This window comes from Coloeus monedula, assembly GCF_965178545.1.
Source record: "Coloeus monedula genome assembly, chromosome: Z".
Classification (NCBI taxonomy): Eukaryota; Metazoa; Chordata; class Aves; order Passeriformes; family Corvidae; genus Coloeus; species Coloeus monedula.
Window position 1 is genome coordinate 486,763 of NC_138822.1, and position 20,650 is coordinate 507,412.

At 58.6% G+C, this 20,650-nt stretch overlaps 2 protein-coding genes across 2 annotated transcripts; one reads left to right on the forward strand and one right to left on the reverse strand.

The window, feature by feature from the left end:
• The first annotated feature begins 13,690 nt into the window (after positions 1 to 13,690).
• TOMM5 (translocase of outer mitochondrial membrane 5) lies at positions 13,691 to 14,369 on the forward strand. Its single transcript, XM_082301214.1, has 2 exons — positions 13,691 to 13,855; positions 13,985 to 14,369. The coding sequence occupies exons 1-2, from the start codon at positions 13,735 to 13,737 to the stop codon at positions 14,017 to 14,019; spliced, it is 156 nt and encodes a 51-aa protein (XP_082157340.1). The 5' UTR covers positions 13,691 to 13,734; the 3' UTR covers positions 14,020 to 14,369.
• A 3,940-nt stretch (positions 14,370 to 18,309) lies between these two features.
• Positions 18,310 to 20,193, reverse strand: EMC4 (ER membrane protein complex subunit 4). Its single transcript, XM_082301984.1, has 5 exons — positions 20,092 to 20,193; positions 19,901 to 20,000; positions 19,345 to 19,498; positions 18,498 to 18,658; positions 18,310 to 18,394 (listed from the first exon to the last, which is right to left on the reverse strand). Exons 1-5 carry the CDS (start codon positions 20,166 to 20,168, stop codon positions 18,359 to 18,361), a joined length of 528 nt encoding a protein of 175 aa, XP_082158110.1. The 5' UTR covers positions 20,169 to 20,193; the 3' UTR covers positions 18,310 to 18,358.
• Between the last annotated feature and the right edge of the window lie 457 nt (positions 20,194 to 20,650).

Consider the following 20,650-nt stretch of genomic DNA (forward strand, 5'->3'; position numbering starts at 1 on the left):
TTCCACAGAGCAGCTTCTGAAGATGTTCTTGGAGATACAGAGGGGGAGACAGCTGAGCCCAGGGAGCAGGGTTAAAGCTCCCATGGCACTCTGCACTCCCACCACACTGGCTGTGCATATATAGGGAACATAATTCTTGCAAAAAGAAAATTAAGAAATAAAACAGGAAAAAAACCCAAACAGTATGGCCATCCTGTCCCTAAGCCTGTGATATCTGCCTGGGTTTTGAGGAGATGAGCTGCACTCATGGGGGGCTTGCCCAGACTGAAGGCCAGCCCAAACTGCCACACACACACGGTGCTGCTCTACGAGGGTCTCAGGCACAGGTGGGGACACTGCTGCCCAGGGAGGCTCTGGAACAGAGTCCTCACCCTGGCCACGAGCTACCCTGTGTGCCACGGGCAGTCCCCTCGCCCATTACAGCAGCGCACAGGAAACACTCCCACAGCACTGTGTGACGCTGCCAGACGTCACTAATGGGATTGAGCTCCCTGCAGACCAGTTTATCTCCCCCACCCTCAGGTCAGCTGCCATCTGATCACTCCCAGGGCCAGAGGCACAACTACTTCTGCCCTGCAGGGTGGCCAGGCTGGTCCTCTGGCCTTCCCTGGTTCAGGAACAGAACCTGTGCTGTGCCAGAAACCTGTGAGGTTCAGTACTTCTGTGTCATACCAGGCAAAGATTAACCACCAGCACACATCCCCCTGAAAAAAAATAATGAAAAAACAGCACTGTTGCTTTTTAATACTATTGCAGACCCAGGTTTTTGCATATAGACAGACGCTACCAGGAAAAAAAAAAATAAAACCAAAAAAAACCCCACCTTAACAAGCAAACAAACCCCACTTTTAAAAAAACCCCCAAGAAACCAACAACCACCCCCACGCTCCATCCAGCTGCTGTAAATCAAGAACAGTCAGCAAGAGAATGTAGCCCTTGTCAGCCCAGGGAAGGCAGGAGAGATTCTGCACCTGCGTGTCCCCACTCTCCTCTCTGAGCTGACAATGGTGAAGTTTTACACAGACACACTCTGGCTCCCAAAAAGCAGAATTAGTTTTAAATTATGAGTTTCTGGGTACGCAAAGACTTCAGGCGCCAAATAAAAATGGTTTCAGCAAAGGCCGTACATCCTCGACTGGTTGGGGGCACGAGAGGAGAAGCAAGAATAGCTTTGTGCATGGTGCATTACACACAAACTGAAGGAAACAATAAACGGAATGTTCAAGGTGGAAAGGAGGAAAATCAATACTTCCCTCTTGAATAGCTTTCACTCCTAAAAATAGACTGGTGTGGAAGTGTGTGAGGACTTTCCTCCCTTCAGCTCCATCTCCCTGGACAAGAACTGCCGGCACAGAAGGAATGTTTCCTCCTGCTTCCCTGACTTACAACTCCTTTTCACGGTGAGGAAAAGAGCTGCCTCCAAGCACGTGGATGGATCCTCCTCCCCAGCCCCTGCACACACAGTGCCACAGAGTCAAGCAGCTCGCCCTCTGAGAAGCACTGCCATGTCACTGGCAAATTGCACAACAGGGGAAAACACACCAACAAAAGAACCCTCCCCCCCAAAAAAAAGGTTCTGTGCAGAACTCCACATCTTGTCACTGATCTCTGTGTCCTGCTGCACATCTGGAACCAACCAAAGTGCTGTGGAGTTCAGCACTCTGGAGTATTCTCGTGGCCTTCCTGGGACTCTCCACAGAGGAAAAACCTCAAGTTCAGGGCAGGCACCTCAGCAGGTGACACCTGTCAGTAAAGGTGATCTCGACATGTGCTGGGAAGCAAATTTGGCATGGCCTTTTGGCAAATGTCAAGAAAGGAAGAACAAGACAAAAGGGAAAATACCTGCACTTCAGAAATATTGATTCAGGAATGTCGTGCCACATACAGAGCCATTTCAGAAGAGACCAGAGCTTCTCTCCAGCTTTAGAAAGACATGCTTTCCACAAAGAGAGAGAGCCCAGAGCACTGAACGGCATTAAGCAACTGTTTGACAGCAGATTGCTCAGGAAGAGTTTAGAGGGTAATTTACTAAACCTTATGGGAGCAAAACCCAGGATAAATTACACAGCAACACACGTGGAAATGTGTGCCATTTGCCTGCTCCTGATGGCTGAACTGGGGAGGCAGAGAGGACACGGGCTGGGCAGAGGGTTTGCCATGTGCTCTCTATCACTCACGCATGCCCTTGCCTCGGCCTTCCCACCCAGTCTGGCCCAGAGGTTTCTCACCAGTCTGGCCAGGTCAATTCACAGATGGGGGAATGAGGCAAGTGCCTCGCTAGCCAGTGTCAGCTGGAATTTAAGTAGGCAGAATTAAATGCTGCCTACAGACTTCCAGAGTTCTTTTATTTTCTAGCTTGGATTTTTCTCAAGTTGTACAACAGCTCTCCAAACATCTGCCTCTCTGCCTGGCCCCACATGGGAGCAAGAAGAGAATCACAGAAAGAGATAAAGTGAAGGAAATGGTTCACTGAGGGCTTCCTAGCCTACATGATTGTAATTTCCATCTCTAAATCTGCAGAATCTCCTGGGCCAGCAAGTCTGCTCCTCTGGAACAAGAACTCCATGTCCACTGGGGTTATAACATTTCCCATGTTACAGCCCCTTTAGACCACTCAGACTTATCCCACACATCCCACTGGCACATTAAGTCTCACCCAAATCTGCCTGGAAGGAGAAACTTCAGGAGCTTCCCAGGACTGCAGCAAACACACCTGCAACAAGGAGCCACGAGAAGCTGTGAGATTGTCAGTAAAAACACACGATGCTTGGGAGATGGAGAGCAGCAAACACACCCAGAACAGGTTACACGGGCGGGAGCTGGCAGGTGAGTTTCCAGTATTTGGAGAGCCATGTGAGTGCAAATGGAACAAACCTGAGCGCTTTGGGCAGTGGTAAAACCCTCTAACACCCACCAGAGAGCATGCACTGCCTGTCTGCCGTCCTTTGGAGCCCTGTGCCCCAGCTGCCCTGCGGGGACCACCACCCTCGGGGACGGAGATGCTCACACCGATGCCCCTGACATCCCCATGTTAAAGTCACTCTGTCTCCTGCTCCCCCCAGCTCAGGCGAAATCTCTCTCACAATAATTTCCCCATTATGGTTAAGAAGTCAAAATCACTGTCTGTGAATTCAACAGCTGAGAACTGTGGGGAGTTTTTTTGTTCTCTTGTTTTGTTGTTAGAGACAGCGGGGCGCACGGGTATGGATGGCTTCCTCGCACCGAAAAGAGAACCAGCCCACGGCGTCTGGGGCAAGATCGGGCAGAAATCGCCAAACCATCAGCCCAACGCGAAGAGACGGGGACGGAGCCCGCGGCCCCGAAAGAGAGACACCCGGGGGGAGCGGAACCAGCGGCGGCAGCAGCACCGTCCTGGCTCCGCGCCCCGGTGAGACCCGACCCGCCCGGAGAAGCCCCGCGCCCACCCCGCTCCCCGGAGGGTCGCGGAGCTCCGCGCCGCCCCGAGCGATCCCCGTTACCTGCCGCCGGGAGCGCAGCGCTGCCGCGCCGGCGGGGCACGGGCGGCATCCCAATGACAACCCCCGGGGCCCGCCCCCGGGACCCGCCCCGGATCCCGCCCCGCATCCCGCCCCCGCATCCCGCCCCCGCATCCCGCATCCCGCCCCCCGGGTGGTCTCGGCCCTGGAGCCCGGCACCCCCGGCTCCGTGTCCGGCTGGACGGGCACCGGCGCTCGCTGCGGGTGCTGCCCCACGGGCACAGACGAGCGCGCCGGGCAGAGAGCCTCCCCCACTCGGGACAGCGCTGGAAGCGGGGCTGGGGCGGGGCAGGACGACAGCACCGACCCAGCGCAGAGCATCCCGACCGGAACGCTGGCCCTGTGCCCCCGGCCCTGTGCCCGCCTCAGCCCTCAGTCTCCGCACGTTTGCTCTCCCCAAACCCCATCGATGCCCGCGTTTCCCTGCGGTCAGTTCCTCCCCGGGCGTCCTGCAACGAGCCCCGTGCAATGCTCAGTGTTTTTCCCCTGTGCCCCAGGGCTTGTTGATGGCCCTAAGGGTGCGCAGGTGTTGGTTGACCTGCACTGACAGGCGTAACCCCTGGAATACGGGGCTGAGTGTCTCCAGGACAGCTGCGCACGGGATGTCCCTTCCTGCGAGTCCCTGATTTGTGTTCCCAGCTGCCTCTGTGCCCCTGGGCTCCCCTGGGCAGGGCTGGTGGGAGCAGACAGAGCAGAGGGTTATTTGGGTTTCCCACTCCGTGTCCCCGGGTGTGCGGAGCCCCGCTCACCCCACACCCCGCACGGGGCTCCGCTCCCGGCGCTCGGGGCTTGGCGGTGCCAAGGACACGCACGGCAGGAGACGGCCCGGCTCGGCGTGCCCCGCGGGCAGGGAACCCACATCCCCCACGTCCGCTCTTCCTTCCTCCCCTGGCACCTGCCCTGGCCGCGAAGGTGCCCTGCTCGGTGCGTGACCGCGCTGCCGCCGCCGCAGCGCTGCATTTAGCGCGGTGCTGCTCGAGACACGCGGAGAGGCATCGATCAGCTCCGGTTTGTGCCTCCCTGCCTTCGCCCCTCCGGCCCCTCGCAGCATTTCTGCACTGCGAGTTCTCCACTGCCTGACCTGCTCCCTCTGCCCCTTTTCCAGGAACTGTTCCTCTCCCAAAACAGCTTGCCTGCAGAAAATAGCGTTATTTTTCTCTTCTGCTGACGTAGGAACTAAGTTTGGCACCTTTCACTAACAGTACTACCCTGTGGTCACTGAAATTGACAAAAAAATGATGTTGGGGCCTGACATCTGAAATTAATGTAACATTAAACAGTGCCCAGAAAAAGGCTTTGCATCAGTTGCTGATTCATGCAGCTTCCCTGGGCAACATGCATCACATCTCCCTTCCCACGTGGCCCTGGGTGATGTTTTCAAAGCAATCAACACAGGAAGCAGATGCTTAATTAAAAAAGAAATAAAGCCCTGGTTGTTTATCGTGGAGGTGAATAGTGGTATCCACTAGACACATCTGAAGGCCATGCTGACCTGTGAAACGTGACATTTAGGCCTGTGTGGGGTGGAGCTGAGCACATGGTTTTCTTCTCTCTGAGTAGTTACAGTTCCAGAGGCGCGGGGAACAATAATCCAAAAAGTTACGGGACATTTTGTCTCTAAGCAGCATTCATCATCACTCAGGTTTGGATCCTGTCACAGCTGACCTGTGAAAGAAAGCCTTCTGTCCTGGGAAACATTTTGGAACTACTTGGAAAGCTACAGCTTGTGGCTGCTTGCACACCAAGCTATGTCTGTGAAGGATGAAGGCTCTGGGAGCTCGCCCATTCGTGAGCTTGCCCTGTGAGCCCACTTAGCTCCTTGTCCTGTGATCCGGATGACACCTCTGGAATGATGGGGATTAAGGGTCTGCAAAGCTCTGAAGAAGTATAGCTAAGATCTTGTGAAGGAGGAAATCCCTTCACATTTCACAGCAGAAAACCAGAACCTTTAGAGGGTCAGTCAGCCCCTCTGGGAGCCCCTCATGCAGATGTGTCAGGGCTCCCTGGCCATGTTCCAGGGTTTTGCTTGCAGGGCCCTTCAGGACTAGCTCCAGTTCCCAGGTGCTCTGCCTGTCCCTCCACAGGGTGAGGCTGCAGACAAGGAGCACCTTCACCCTCCTCCTCTCTGCCACATGCTTGAATGATTCTGGTTCTCTTCATCACAAAGGTCAGCACTCTGAATCAGCTGAAGACTGATTCGGAAGTCATGTTCAACCTTGGTGCTGGTGCAGAAGGTGCTGTGGTTCTAGGTCGCAGTTTTTGTGGGCTCACATTTCCTCTTACCTCTGTCCCTCCCTGTTCTGGATCACAGGTAAATGGGTGACAAGTCTGAAATATTTGCCTTGAGGCTTTGACATTGCTTTCCAGCATCTTCTGTTCCCTTCCTGCTGAAGCTTCTGGGGGTGGTTTTGCCACCTGAGAGTCTGCAGAAGTGCAGGGGGTCCATAGCAGTGGGTGCAGCTCCACAAGTGGCAGGGCCACATTTCCCTCTCCCAGGAGAAGAGGAGATTGCAGGAAGAGAAGCTTTCCCTTGGAGCGCCAGGAGTGCTGAGGCACCCTGCTTCCTTGGGATGACATAGCCCCCATGCCCCAGGCCACAGCAGGACAGGACTGTCTGAGGGGTGACAAAACCCACCTGGGGTGCGGAAAACACCCCTGGGGTGCCCCAGCTGAGCACTTATGGGTGAATTCAAACTATCTGGCCTCAGGTGAGCTGGCTGGGGCACATTCCAGCGTGGCTGGTCCAGTGACACCACTTTCACTCCTGGCCTTCTCATACATGAGAGAACAGAGAGAACAGAACACTGGTGATGAAGAGTTCATCTGTACACACCAGGAGAGCCCCAAGCCTCGGGAGGCACCCCCAGAGCCCCCATCCAGCACCTCCAGTCCCAAGGCAGCTGAGCCTGGGGGACAGGGCTGGGGGACACCACCCTCTCTGAGCACCTCACAGATGCAGTGCCCTGGGGCACAGGGGAAGAACACTGAGCATTGCACGGGGCTCGTTGCAGGACGCCCGGGGAGGAACTGACCGCAGGGAAACGCGGGCATCGATGGGGTTTGGGGAGAGCAAACGTGCAGAGACTGAGGGCTGAGGCACAGGGCCGGGGGCACAGGGCCAGCGTTCGGTCGGGATGCTCGTCCAGCAGTGCCTGCCGCTGGGTCGGTGCTGTCGTCCTGCCCCCATCCAGCCCCAGTTCCCGAGTGGGCTCTCTGCAATGTGTTTCCATGGTGGTCTCAGGCCAGAAAGCAGAGCAGGCGCTGTCTGTGTGAGCGCTCAGGGTGTCTGTGCTGGTGTGTGCGGCCACACATGGACAAACCTGGGTACTGGGCTGGGTTTGTGAGGCCAGGTTTGGGGAGCGGGGGGGCTACAAGGGTGGCTTCTGTGAGAAGCTTCTGGAAGCTTCCTTCATGTCCCATGGGGCCAGTGCCACCGGCTCCAGGACAGAGGCACTGCTGGCCAAGGCTGTGTGCCACTTCAGTGGCAGCAGCACCCTTGAGATAACAGAGTTAAAAACGAAGAAGTTAATTCACAGGGGCTGCTGGAACCAGAGGAGAGAGGTGTGAGAAGACATGAGAGGAACAGCCCTGCAGAGCCCAGGTCCATGTGGAAGGACGGGAGGTGCTCCAGGTGCTGGAGATGAGATTTGCCGGCAGCCTGGGGAGGTCCACGGGGGTCACAGACCCACCTGCAGTCCTGGCAGACCCCACAGTGGAGCAGGGGGATGCCCAGAGGAGGCTGTGACCCTGATGAGTCTGCTTTGCCCGTTACAGTCATTGCTGAGCGATCTCTGCCTGACCCTATCCCAACCCACCAGCCTTTTGTTGTATTTCCTCTCCATCCGAGGTGGGGAGTGACAGAGTGGCTTTGGGGACACACGGCACCCAGCCGGGGGCAGCCCCTGTGTGCAGGGCCCCTGTGTGCCGGGGCTCTCTGGCCATACGTGCTCAGCCTGGCTCCTCGCCCCTCCCAGGCTGCTGGATCTCACACCCTGGGCAGGGAGCAGCCCAGGCGCAGTCCCAGCAGCCCGGCAGGAGCAGGGCAGGAGGCAGGAGCACTGCCACAGCCCCTCCACACTGCACCTTGTGGTGCTGTGCTGGCCTCCTTCCAGCCGTGGGGAGCAGCTGCCACAGCTACTGCCCAGGCTGTCCCCACAGGGCCTGAGTGTGGCACATGGCAGGGACAGGAGGAGCAGGAGAGCTCCTCGCAGCAGGTGTGATCCTGAGGAGTCGGGGTGGGCTCGAGCCAGTCGGTCACACATGGAGCTTCATCGCTGGGACAGGGCGGCAGGGGCTGTCTGGGGATGCCTGGTGGGACAGAGACCTCTGAGGGTAAAGGAACCCCCTCCCCACGACCCAGCCCATGGTTTCCCGTATCACACACGGGTGGTGCCCACCCCCATGCCCACATGGAGAGGCCGTGGGCAGAGCCACAGCAGCAGCGCCATCAGCGAGCCCTGTCCCGCTGCTCCTTGTCCTCTGCCAGCACCAGGGACGGTCCTGAGCCCAGCAGGGACACCAGTGCCCCGACACCATCCTGGGAGGCTGGGAGGCCCTGCGGGCTGGCAGGAGCCGCTCCGTGTCTGGTGTGACGAGCCCGGAGTGCGGCCCTGGCTGGTGGAGGTGGGAGGAGGACGAGCTGAACTTCACGGGGCAGACACGGAGAAGCCTTTCCGTGGGCACAAAGCCAAGAGCTGCCATTAGAGCTGTACCAATATCGATTCCTTGGACGTGGCAGCAGCACCAAGGCTCCAGCGTTACCTGCTGTGCCTCTCAGTGGTGCTTCTGCCACAGGGCCTCTGGAAAACCTTTGCCCTGCATCTCGGATAAACATCCTGGGCCAGCCCCAGGAGTGGAGGTCCCTGGTGCTCCTCTGCATCTTACCAACAGGTGCAGAGGGGCCAGGCCAGGCTAATGCTGCCTTTTCCAGGAGGAAGGCATGCTGTCCTGCCAGCTGGGGATGAGCCATCTCCGCGATGCAGGAGCAGCCTGGAGAAACACCCCAGGACAGCACCTGAAGGGCCACTCCACAGAACGTTTTTATCAAGGAGAATCAGTCCACTGCGGTGAGTTCCTTGCTCCTAGAAACCCAACTGAGGTCTCGAAAAGAATTACCAGGGCAGTTTTCATTTCTGTGGGCTATTTCTTTCCTGCCAGCTGCACGAGCTGTATCCTGCCATAGTTCCACGGCTTTATGGGAGCAGGGGAACTCATGGGGAGAGAAGCCTGAGCTTCAGCTGGAGTGTCTGGGCTCTGCCAGATTCCCAGGCAGCTCTGCCCAGCCATCCTCTCTCGTCTGCATCCCACTCAGCATGCAGCCCTGCCCCTGTCACCTGCAGGCTCCATTCCTTGGCCAGTGGTGCTTGTTTCCACCCAGATCCCACAGTTTTCCAGAAAGATTACCAACAGCAACGGCAAGAAGAAACCAGAACCAAAGCTGCCTGCTGGCTTTGCCCTTGGGGTGAGGAGGCAGCCAGACTGTGCCAGTGCTTCGTACCTGAAACACACCTTGACTGACATGGTCCTGAACAGGCTGGTGTGTGGAGTGAACTTGCGAGGTTGGTCTGTAGCCCAATGGAAATTCATGTTCTCTGTCACCTTCCCAATCTGTTCTCAGCTAGAAAAAGGCAAACCTGTTTCTCTCCAATGACAGGAAGCGACAGGGAGCTGCCAAAGCCCTCACACGCAGAAGATGCACCCACACTGCTCTGCTGGGAGCTCAGCCTGTTCACCTGGGTGTCCTCAGGCCTGCCCTCCTCTCCATGCTCCCCACCAGGACAGCAGGCTTGGTGTGCATCCTGCTGGTGCCAGTGAAGAGCTGTTTGCACACCCAGCGGGCTCACACAATACTTATTCTTCAAAACCTGCTGTCCTATGGAACCGCACAATGCTCATTCTGTGGGATCGATCAATCATTAACCAAGAGGAATGGGAGAGTGACCAGCCCAGTGGTGCCAGCTCAGCTCCATACTGGGAAAGTAACACCAGCTCCTCACGTGCTCAGCTGTAACTCTGGGGTCTGCAACCACCAAGAGACCCCCAGGACAGAAGGATACACAAAGGGAAGGGAACATAAGTAAATTACTTTGGGGAAGTGGCTATCGTATGTATGCTTATTCCAGGAAAATCAATGAATATGTATGTAAAATATAGAATCTAAACAGCAGCTTTTTCTCTGCTCAACATGCACAGTACTTCAGAGGAGATGTCCCCTCATGCATCTGGCCAAATGAAGAATGGCAGGTTCTTAATGCTCCATTGTTGTCAGGGATTCGATCAACTGCTTTCAGTACCACCATGGCCAAAACAGCTGTGGCATGATGCTCCAGCAGAGGCTGGAGCTCTGGGCTGCTGGGCTGCTTCCTCCTCACAGCACTGGCACAACATCTGCACACCTCTGCATTCCCTCTTCACAATCCTTGACCCTTCTTCTCCCAATCCTTGCACTTCCTTTGTCTGCTCAGTCTCCTCCCAGAGGAACAACCAGCCTATAACTATTTTTCCCCCTTGCTACCATGTGGGGATTTTTAAAGATCTGCATCTAATTCAGTATTTGTGACACCTTTACCTTGGTATTATCTGGGCATTATGTGCTCCACCTGACACAGCTGCTGACCAGTTCTGGCCTTGCCCCTGGAAGCCTGCAGTGCTTCTCTCCAGCTGTCTGCGAGCCTGGCCTTTCCTCACACCACTGTTCCATAGCCACGTGGGAGGCCCAGCTGTCCCTGTGGCAATGTCTGCACCTTTTGTCAGCTTCTCATGCTGTTACCTACCACACACAGGTCGTGCCATGTTCTGATCAGAGACCTCAAGGCAGTGCCCAGTCAGAGTCATAATCCTCCTGTAGCTCCAGAGGATGGAAGGTAATATTCCCCTGTAATTATGGGACTGACTGTGACTAAACACAGGGGATGAATGGTCCAAGCTTTGGAGTTTGGAGGTTTGAGGGAATTCTGGAAAGCTGCCACAAACATTTCAAGGACAGTTCCGGACAGCGTCAAACCCCAAAGCCAAGGCCTTCTCTCCCTTGCCAGTCACTTCACACCTGAAGTCTCCAGTCTATCCCGTGGGAACATCTCCCACAGGAAATGTTCCTCATCCCTCCATCCCACAAAAGGATGAGGAGAATGGGGTGGCTCCAGTGGAACAGCTTGTGGCAAGAACTTCCCAGTCTGTGTCCCGGCAGACCTGTACTGCTCCTTAGCAGCACTTCTGTCCCCTCCTTGCTCCAGTCCCTTCTCAACACTGTGCTGTGTTTCACTTGGCTTTGCCCAGATTTGCTCACATTCCTCCATCTCCTCCAGAGCAATGCTTGGGAAAACAGCCCCTCTCCTGCTTTTCCAACAGAAAGTGAGACTGGGAGGAACAGCAGTCACAAAATGCAGGATGAGACTCCTTGCTCCTCTGCCAAAATGGACTCGGGACCTGCCGAGCAAAGACTGGACAGAGCCACCTGCCAGAGTAAATAATGAGGTTTCCTGGAGCTGGCACAGCCAGGAGTTTGTGTCAGCGGGGGATCTGGGCAGCTGTGTTGTGTATTGCCCTGGGACTCTGCTGGAAAGCTCTCAGGAGGGCAGCGTTCCATCTTCCGTGACCAGGACAGGTTACCCCTCGTTGGCAGCGGGCACGGGGATTGAATGTCCTGTGACTGTGTTGGTTGTGAGGTGGTTTGGGAACGCTCCTCCTTGGCCACCTGGCTCGGGCACGAAGCCAGGAAAGCTCAATTAGCCCTGTAATCACTGGCACAGTGGGAGCAGCTGCTCTGTAATTGCCTTTGCCTCGGGTCACAGGCAGCTTAGCTGAGAGAAATCCCTTTTTTAAACTAACTGGCTGGCCCTTGAGCACTGCGGGCGTCTTGTGGGGATGCTGGGGGAGCCACAAGGCTCTGCCTGCTCATCTGCCCCTCTCTGGCATCCCTAGAGCTGTGTCCACCTCAGGCAGCATTCCCGGTGCTCCAAGCGCTGCCAGCATATGGGACTGCACGGCCGGGGTGTGTCACAGCTCCCCTGGGAAAGAGTTTCCTTTGGTGCTCGAGCTTTGTGCACTTCCCAGCCTCAAAAAAGGAGATTTAATCCCTGAAAGGAAGCGGCCAACGAGCTCTCAGCGGTGTCCAGGCGTTGGAAAGACACATTCCCGACGGATGGAACTGCCTTGTTAAGGGTTAGGGCTGGGCGGGTGTCAGTGGTCTCAGCCTGGGGGAGGTTAACAAAGCCCGGCGAGAAGCATTTCCCTGCTAGTGGGCACGGGCAGGGCAGAATTCATGGGCCCAAAGACGTTTGGCAGAACCGGCAGGAGAAGGGAGAAACTGCTGAAGAGAGCTCAGCAGCTGTGCTGGAATCAGCTGCGGGGGGAACGGGGGATTCCGGCAGGGGCAGCTCCCGGCACGCGACCCGAGGAACCCCCGGCCCAAAGCAGGGGAAGACTGAGCGTGGCACTAATGAGCGTGAGAGAGGGAGGGAACCATTGCCCAACAGAGCGTAGAACAGTAATTAATGAGAGAACGATGTAACTTGTAGCAAATGAACACAAATGCCTCTGTTTGCTAAAGTGTGTAAATCATGGAGGGGTTTGGTTGTGCTGCATTTGTGAATACACTGAGCACCCCGGTTTACACAACTCTGACATAAATATTCAATGTTTCACTCCAGTCTGTAATTATTGGTTTGTTGCATGTTGGGCAACAAATCTGATGTTTGGGTACAACTGTGGGATCCTGGTGCAGTTCTCTGGGTGAGCTTCAGGCCTAATCCAGCTCCAACTCCTAAAAAAAAGCACAGCTAATGTCAGCACTTGGTGTCTGATGGTCTGAAGTCTGGAGCAGCTCTGTGATGAGCAGAGACTGCGGGAACCGGGCCTGGCCAGGCCGGAGAAGGGAAGGCTGAGAGGGGATCCCATCAATCCATACAAACACCTCCGAGGGTGCCAGAGGATGGTGCCAGGCTCTGTTCCGTGCTGCCAGGGACAGGGTGGGGAGCAGTGGCCATAAAATAAACCACACCAAGCTCCAGCCCAGCAGGAGGAAGAGCTTGTGTCCATGGAGGGGCAGAGGCCTGGAACAGCTGCCCAGGGAGGGCCTGGAGTGTCCCTCTCTGGAGACATCCCCAGGCCAGCTGGACACGTTCCTGTGCCACTGCTCCAGGGGACCCTGCCTGGGGCTGGGCAGGGGCTTGGGCTGGGTGAGCTCCAGAGGTCCCTTCCAGCCCCAAATAAACTGGGATCTGTTGCTCAGACTCTCACACACACACACAGAGCCAGGCCTTCCCTTGCCCACAAACAGGTTCTTTTCCCCAGAGTGCCACAGTCGAGGTATTTGGTTTATTTACTGTTCTTTAGTTACATTTTGCTGGGTGGCAAATTCACAAATGCAGCACAACCAAACCCCTCCATGATTTACACACTTTAGCAAACAGAGGCATTTGTGTTCATTTGCTACAAGTTACATCGTTCTCTCATTAATTACTGTTCTACGCTCTGTTGGGCAATGGTTCCCTCCCTCTCTCACGCTCATTAGTGCCACGCTCAGTCTTCCCCTGCTTTGGGCCGGGGGTTCCTCGGGTCGCGTGCCGGGAGCTGCCCCTGCCGGAACCCCCCGTTCGCCCCGCAGCTGATTCCAGCACAGCTGCTGAGCTCTCTTCAGCAGTTTCTCCCTTCTCCTGCCGGTTCTGCCAAACGTCTTTGGGCCCATGAATTCTGCCCTGCCCGTGCCCACTAGCAGGGAAATGCTTCTCGCCGGGCTTTGTTAACCTCCCCCAGGCCGAGACCACTGACACCCGCCCAGCCCTAACCCTTAACAAGGCAGTTCCATCCGTCGGGAATGTGTCTTTCCAACGCCTGGACACCGCTGAGAGCTCGTTGGCCGCTTCCTTTCAGGGATTAAATCTCCTTTTTTGAGGCTGGGAAGTGCACAAAGCTCGAGCACCAAAGGAAACCCTTTCCCAGGGGAGCTGTGACACACCCCGACCGTGCAGCCCCGGCCGTGCCCGCGGAGGGCTCGCGACACGCTGGGACGGGGCTGTGGCCGTGGCTGTGGCCGGGGCCATGGCTGTGCCGGTGCCTGTCCCTGTCCCTGTCCCCGTCCCTGCCCCGCTCCCCACACGCGCAGCGCGGCCGGGCGGAAGCGGCGCCGTCACGGCGCTCCGTGCGCATGCGCCCGCCTCGGTCACGTGAGGAGGCGGCGCGTCCGGTCAGGCGGTTCCGGGCGGGGCCGGGAGCGGAGCGGGAGCGGGCCGGGTCCGCGATGTTCCGCATCGAGGGGCTGGGGCCCAAGATGGACCCGGAGGAGCTGAGGCGGAAGATGCGCCGCGATGTGCTCGCCTCCGTCCGCAACTTCCTCATCTACGTCGCCCTGCTCCGGATCAGTGAGTGACCGTGTCCGGCCCCGGGGCGCGCCGGGCCCGCCTTCCCGCATGTGCCGGGGCGGTGTCCCCGCCGGGGTCGCGGTGTCTGCGGTGCTGCACAGTTCGAGCCCGCGTTGTTTTCTTTGCCAGCTCCGTTCATCCTGAAGAAGCTGGACAGTATATGAGCCGTGGCACGACCTGGAGCTGCTCTCTCCCGGGCGCCGCATGGCTCCGGAGCGCCTCAGCTCAGCGTGGGCGGCGGGGAGCGAGCGCCGGGCGGGCTGCACGGGCAGGGCCTGCGGGCCCCGCAGGTGAATGCTGGCCGTGCAGCGCTCCGGTGCGATGGAGCGGTGACCCGTGACAGAACATTGCCTGTGCTGTGTCAACAGAGCCCGTCTCCAGCCCGCACACGCCTGGCGCTGGCAGCTGCGCTGTGGCTGCCCGCCCCACCCCCGTCTGTGTGCGACATCCAGCCTCCTCTGCATCCAGATCACAAGCAGCTTGATTTGAAATAAACGGGAGAGCAGTTGTGTCACCGGGCCCTGGTCATGCTTCGTTTGTAAGAATCGTTGGGTGAGAGGGAGGTTGGCTGGGATCAGTTCCCTGGCTGCTGCCTTGAGCTTATCACTCTTCTTTTGAACCACCTCGAATGGAGAGGAGGCAGAGGAGAGGAGTGCCTGGTGCAGGTGGGAATGTGTTTTCCAGGTGCTCCAGGTGGGACACGGAGTCACAACACAGAGCACAAGGGCAGGACAGCTCAGTGCCCCGCAGCCAGCCCGTGCCAGCTCTGCCTGGCCCAGGAGCCAGCTGCATCTGTCCTTGGCTCACAGTGTGGTAGCTCAGCCCCTGGGGCAGCGGGGCCTTGGGAGTGCAGCTCAGCTTTGGGCACAGGGTGTTAATTTGGGAGGGTGACCAAGTCACTTGGAGACTTCCTGCCTGGAGCCTCGGCTGCCTGCTGCATCCAGGGAAATAATCCACCCACATGTGGCTCTGGATTCCCCTGGGAGATGGAATCCAGGGCATTCCTGAGCTTGCGTGACCTGATGGCCACCGGGAGAAAGATGCTTTTCCCCCTCTTGGCTCTCAGAAGGGGAGTTTTCCTTCTGGTGTGGCCCAGGGGACAGTGCTGGGGACAGTGCTGACAGCAGGGTCAGGCCCCGAGGGTGTGGCTGTGGTGGGTGCGGTGTGAGCGTTTCATGCTGACCTTGGGGAAGGGACACAACACAACACAAAGGTGTCCCCAGGTCCAGCACGGAGCCACTTGAGATGCACATGAGATCCCCAGGCACTGAGCAGCTGCTCCTGTGCCTTGGCATCCTCACAAACGGTCCAGCCCTGCCAGTTCTGTGCACCTGCCGACAGGGAAGCTCTGTATGGTTTTCCAGCACTAGCCAGCCATCTCTTCACAAAATCTTCCCACTTGTAACCCACATTTGTGCCCCCTTGCCTTACAGGCCGTGGGTTTTACTAGCAGGGGTCCCTTCCCAGGGCAGGCTCTGTCATTCCCAGACACTCTGTGCCACATGGTCCCACTCACTGCCGTGCCAGGATGATCCATGGTGTCTGAGCTCCAAGGAGAGCAGTATGGCCATGACAAAGCTTTAGGGAATGGGGCATATACAGGCAGAAGGGGACCCTCTCGCTGGCATTGGTGTGCAGTGTCCCATGGGAGACACGGCTGGACCAGGCAGCCTCCGCAGCTGGAGAGAGAGGGAAAGCTGCCAGCTAGGACCAGAGCAGGGGATCATGGACACGGTTCCAGGTGGGCAAGAGGCCAATGGCACCTGGGCTGTGTCAGGAATAGTGTGGCCAGCAGGAGCAGGGCAGTGATTGTCCCTCTGTGCTGGGCACTGGTGAGGCTCCATCTCGAGGGCTGTGCCCAGTTCTGGGCCCCTCAATCCAGGCAGGACCCTGAGGGGCTGCAGCGTGTCCAGGGAAGGGCAGGGAACAGAGCTGGGAAGGGGCTGGAGCCCCAGGAGCGGCTGAGGGAGCTGGAAAGGGGCTCAGCCTGGAGCAAAGGAGGCTCAGGGGGGACCTTGTGGCTCTGCACAAGTCCCTGACAGTGTTGCAAGATGAAGAATTGATTGCACCTGGTGGGTTAATACAATGATCATTTAGCAAAATCATTAGACTATGGAAGTGCACAATCAAAAGTACAGTAAACATTAACCAAGGAAAGGAGTAAGAAACTACACTCCACTGATTCAAAGCCTCACAAATAGCAAGCTAGGCCAGCTATGCCAGCCTTCCTCCTAACTGGGCACAGAAGCACCAGTTCACCAGGTGGTCAGACACAACTGTGGGGTCACTGGCCCTCAGGGACCACCAGTGACACCCCTGAGACAGAGTACATGTGCTGGTAGGAGGGAATGTGTGCTAATGGCTTCAGGGAAATGGTTCCCACATGCGTGTTTCTTCTGGGAAGAGCTGTGAGCATGCATGTGATGTACAGCCTATGAACAGGAGCTTCTGTGTGCTCAGCACACACGGTATTGCAGAGGAGACATCCCCTGACTCCTGCAGCTGAATGAAGCTGCTTCTTAATGCTGCACTGCTGCTAGGGAGGTTCATTTTTACTGATTGTTGGTAACAGGAGGGGGCAGCCGGGGGGGTCGGGCTGTGCTGGCAGGGAACAGGGACAGGAGGAGAGGGAACGGCCTCAGGCTGGGCCAGGGCAGGCTCAGGGTGGACAGCAGCAGGAATTTCCCCATGGAAAGGGTGCTCAGGCCTTGGCAGGGGCTGCCCAGGGAGCTTTGGAGTGCCCATCCCTGGAGGTGTCCCAGGAAGGGCTGGAGGTGGCACTCTGGGCTGGGGACAAGGTGGGGATCAGGCACAGCTGCGACTCCACGGGCTGGGAGGGATTTTCTAGCCTGGATGTGATGCCTTAGGTTTCAACTTTCATACTTTCCAATCCTGTGCTTCCCAGTGTGTGACTCTGCAGCTCCTTGTGGCCTGTTCACTGCTGCTCTCTGTGCTGGGCAGACACAACAAAGCCTCTCTGGGCCTGCTCTCCAGGGACACCCAGACCCTCCTGGGCCCAAAGTGTGTAAACCAACACCTTAAGAGGGGGGTGAGCTTGGGGAAACTCCATCATTAACTGAAGCTTTAATTGGAGAATTCACCCTGCTATGCCAATGAACCAAACCTGTAAAAGTGTGAAGAACTTGCGACCTGGGGTCCACCTTGGGGTCCATCTGGGCAGTGGCCTCTGGCTCCCAGGGGTACCTTTGAAGCCCTTTCAAACAAATCCCTGCCTTATTCCCTTACTCCTGTCCAGTCTCTGTTTCTAGGTAGCCTCTCAAGGCATCAGACCAGCCTGCAGCAAGCCCAGTGGGAAGGGGTGGGGCTCCACTGGCCAGGGAGCTTCACACTGGAGGCGTGTCCATCAAGTGCTGTGCTGAGCCAGCACACCCGGTGACACCCGGGACAAGCCACAGCCAGGTCAGCTGAGTGAGGGGTGTGTGCCCTGCCCCATCCCAAGGCCCCAGCACGGCTGTGGTGCCACTGGGGAGACTGGGGTGGTGTGGAAAGGCACTGGGAGCTGGTGGGATATACTGGGATTGGGATATACTGGGATTGGGCTCTAGGCCGTGCTAAAATCATCCTGGAGTCCTGGATCACACTCAAAGTCCTGCACAGGGCACTAGGCTGTACTGGGAGGCACTGGCCCATACTGGAAAGCAGAGGTTTGGGCTCTGCTGGGAGCAATAGTGGAAAAAATTACTGTAAGAATGGGAAAAATGTATGAAAGAACAAGGGAAAAGGGCAAAAATGGGGCACAAATGGGCAACAAGTGGTGAGAAAAACAGTCAAAATGGGGAAACAGCAGAGTAAAATGGTGAAATGTGGCAGAAACCAGCAGCATGGGCACACCCACCACCATCCCAGTGTGGGCCCAGTCCTCCCAGTACAACACTGGCCTGAGCCACAGGTCTTCTGGCACGATCCCAGCATGGGCTGCCACACTCCCAGTATGTGCCCAGTGCTTCCAACACACCAGCAACACTCCCAGTACAATGCTGGTCTGAGCCACAGCTCTTCAAGGAGGATCCCAGTATGGCCACAGTGCTCTCAGCATGACACCAGCATGACCTACAGTCCAACCAGGATCCTGACGTGATCCCCAGTGCTCCCAGTATGAACCCAGCACTTCCAGTACAGAGCCAGCCCCGGGCTGCAGATGTCCCCATATGGGCCCCAAGTACAGTCCCAGTGTTCCCAGTATGCCCTCCAGTATGGGTCCTGTGCTCTGAGTGTAGCTCCAGTGCACTCCAGTGCACTCCCCAGGGCTCCCAGTGCTCCCACTACAGGTCCCAAGGTTCCCACTGCACTTCCAGCACTCCCAGTACAGATTTCAGTGCTATCCCAGTGCCCTCCCAGTGCTCCCACTACAGCCCAATAAACACTTTTTGGTTCACCCCAACCCAGTGCTGCCTTGGGCTGAGTCCCCAAACCCTTGGAATTCCCCCCAAAAATGATGTCACCATCCTGCCATCGCCTTTATTGGTGGGTGGGCGCAGGGGGTCACAAGATCAGGCCCCCCCCAGTGAATTCCATTCGCTGCCGAGAGAGAGGAGAGAGGAAGGGGGTGAGTGGGGGGACGCTGGTGTCCGACCCCAGGAGCCCTGGCCCTGTGGGGTGTCCCCAGGACCCCCGGGCTCACCTGCGGGGGGGTGACGAAGGCCAGCCAGTCCGAAGGGCGGGTGGGCAGCAGCCCCATGGCCTGGCACTTGTAGAGGGCCAGTGCCAGCCCCAGCCCATTGCCCACCAGGAACACGAGGCCCTGCAGTGCCCGCCGGCTGGAGCTCTCCAGGGCTTTCAGTGCTGGAGGGGACAGAGGTGACTGGGGTGCCTGTCAGCGACTCCCAGGCTGCTGACCTGGCACAGGGGGCACCAGGGCTCATGGGGGGTGGGCAGCATCATGGAGGGAGTGCTGAGCAGAGGAGAATCATGCGGAGGGGACTGTTGGGCTATGGGAGACATCTGGGGGGGCTGTGGGGACAGCTGAGGGACTGTGGGGCTGTGTGGAGTCTCGGGGGGCTGTGGGACACCGGGGGAGGCTGTGGGACACCTGGGGGGCTGTGGGGACACTCAGGGGGTCGTGGGACACTCGGGGGGCTGTGGGACAGCTGAGGGGACTGTGGGACACCTCGGGGGGCTGTGGGACACTCGGGGGGCTGTGGGACATCTGGGGGGGCTGTGGGACATTCGGGGGGGCTGTGGGACAGCTGGGGGGCTGTGGGACACTCAGGGGGCCATGGGACAGCCGGGGGGCTGTGGAACACCTCGGGGGGGGCTGTGGGACACCTGGGGGGCTGTGGGACACTCGGGGGGCTGTGGGACACCCCAGGGGCTGTGGGACAGCTGGGGGGCTGTGGGACACTCAGGGGGCTGTGGGACACCTCGGGGGCTGTGGGACAGCTGGGGGGCTGTGGGACACTCAGGGGGCTGTGGGACACCCCGGGGGCTGTGGGGCTCCGTGGCCGTCCCCGCGCGGGGGCTGCACTCACTGGCAGACAGGGACATGAGGGCCTGCAGCGGGCGCCAGCCCATCATGCAGACCATCATGGCCGGGAAGATGGAGATGGTGTTGCCGGCCATGTACATGATGAACAGGTTCATCGGGATCTGCTTCAGCGGCGCCAGAGCCACGTCCCAGCAGCGCTGCAACGACAGGGGCCAGGGCGGGCATGGGCCAGGACTCGGCACCGGGGAGACCCAGCGCGGGGAGCCCCTCAGGCGGGGCCGGGGAGGGACCCGGGGCAAGGACCGCCCCCACGGGGAGCCGGGACCGACAGGGACCGCAGCCCACGGGGGCCTGAGGCACGGACCGTCCCCCCACAGCTGTCCGCGGTGTCAGGCACATCTGGGACAGGGACCGCCCCCACGGGGACCCGGGATCGGAGGGACCGGGGCCGGAGCCATCCCCAGGGCGGGACGGAGTGTGGGGAACCCGGGCCAGGGACCACCCCCGTGGGCAGTGACCGCCCCTGCAGAGGTGTCCGGGCCGTGACGGGGCCGGGACAGAGCCCACCCCGCGCCCGAGCGTCCCCCGCTCCCTCCCACCTTCTCCATGAGGATCTTGTCGCTCTCGTGGACGCCGCCCTCCCCCAGCTGCCGGTCAGCGAACCCGAGTGGGCCGCGGCCCTCGGCGGCTCCGCGGGGCCTGGGGACAGTGGGGCGGGTGAGCGGGAGCTGCCGGTGTCCCGGCGCTTCCCCCCCGAGCCCCCGGGCCTCACCGTCCCCCCGGGCCTCACCGTCCCCCCGGCGCCGCCCCCAGGTCCAGCGACCACTTGAACCGGCGGCTCCGGAGCGCCGCCGCCGCCGCCGCCATGGCCGCGCCGCGTCACGTGGGCAGGCACGTGCGCGGTCACGTGGGGGGGGGCAGGAGCGGATCCCCCTCACCCCCACACGCCGTTCTCCCCTTCTTTCGTGTTTCCCCTCCCCGAACTTCTACCGCGGCTTCTTTTGAGTTACCGAAGATTTTTCTGTAGTGGGGGGCGGCACGGCTTCGCGTGGGTGGTTTTTTGTTTTGGTTTTTTAAACTTATTTTCTCTCCGTAGGGGTTAGCACCCCGGTTACACCCCCATTCCGCATCTTCCCCCCCACCACCCCGTTCCACCCCCTTATTGTCCCCCGGTGCCCCCGTTACTGCCCCCAGAGCCCCATGGAGCCCCGCTGTTCCGGCCCACATGCCCGCTGCAGCCCGCCTGCCATCGCACTCGCTATTGCCCCACACACACCCCCAGCGCCCGCGGTACTGCCCCGCACCCACCCCGGCAACCACCGCGCATGCGCCCCGTGCCCCGCCCCAAA

Coding starts and splice junctions, on each gene's coding strand:
- TOMM5 (XM_082301214.1), top strand. CDS start 13,735: ATGTTCCGCATCGAGGGGCTGGGGCCCAAGATGGACCCGGAGGAGCTG. Junction 13,856..13,984: donor CGTCGCCCTGCTCCGGATCA/GTGAGTGACCGT, acceptor TTTCTTTGCCAG/CTCCGTTCATCCTGAAGAAG.
- EMC4 (XM_082301984.1), bottom strand. CDS start 20,168: ATGGCGGCGGCGGCGGCGGCGCTCCGGAGCCGCCGGTTCAAGTGGTCG. Junction 20,001..20,091: donor GGGGCGGCGCCGGGGGGACG/GTGAGGCCCGGG, acceptor CACTGTCCCCAG/GCCCCGCGGAGCCGCCGAGG. Junction 18,395..18,497: donor CCTTCGTCACCCCCCCGCAG/GTGAGCCCGGGG, acceptor CTCTCTCGGCAG/CGAATGGAATTCACTGGGGG.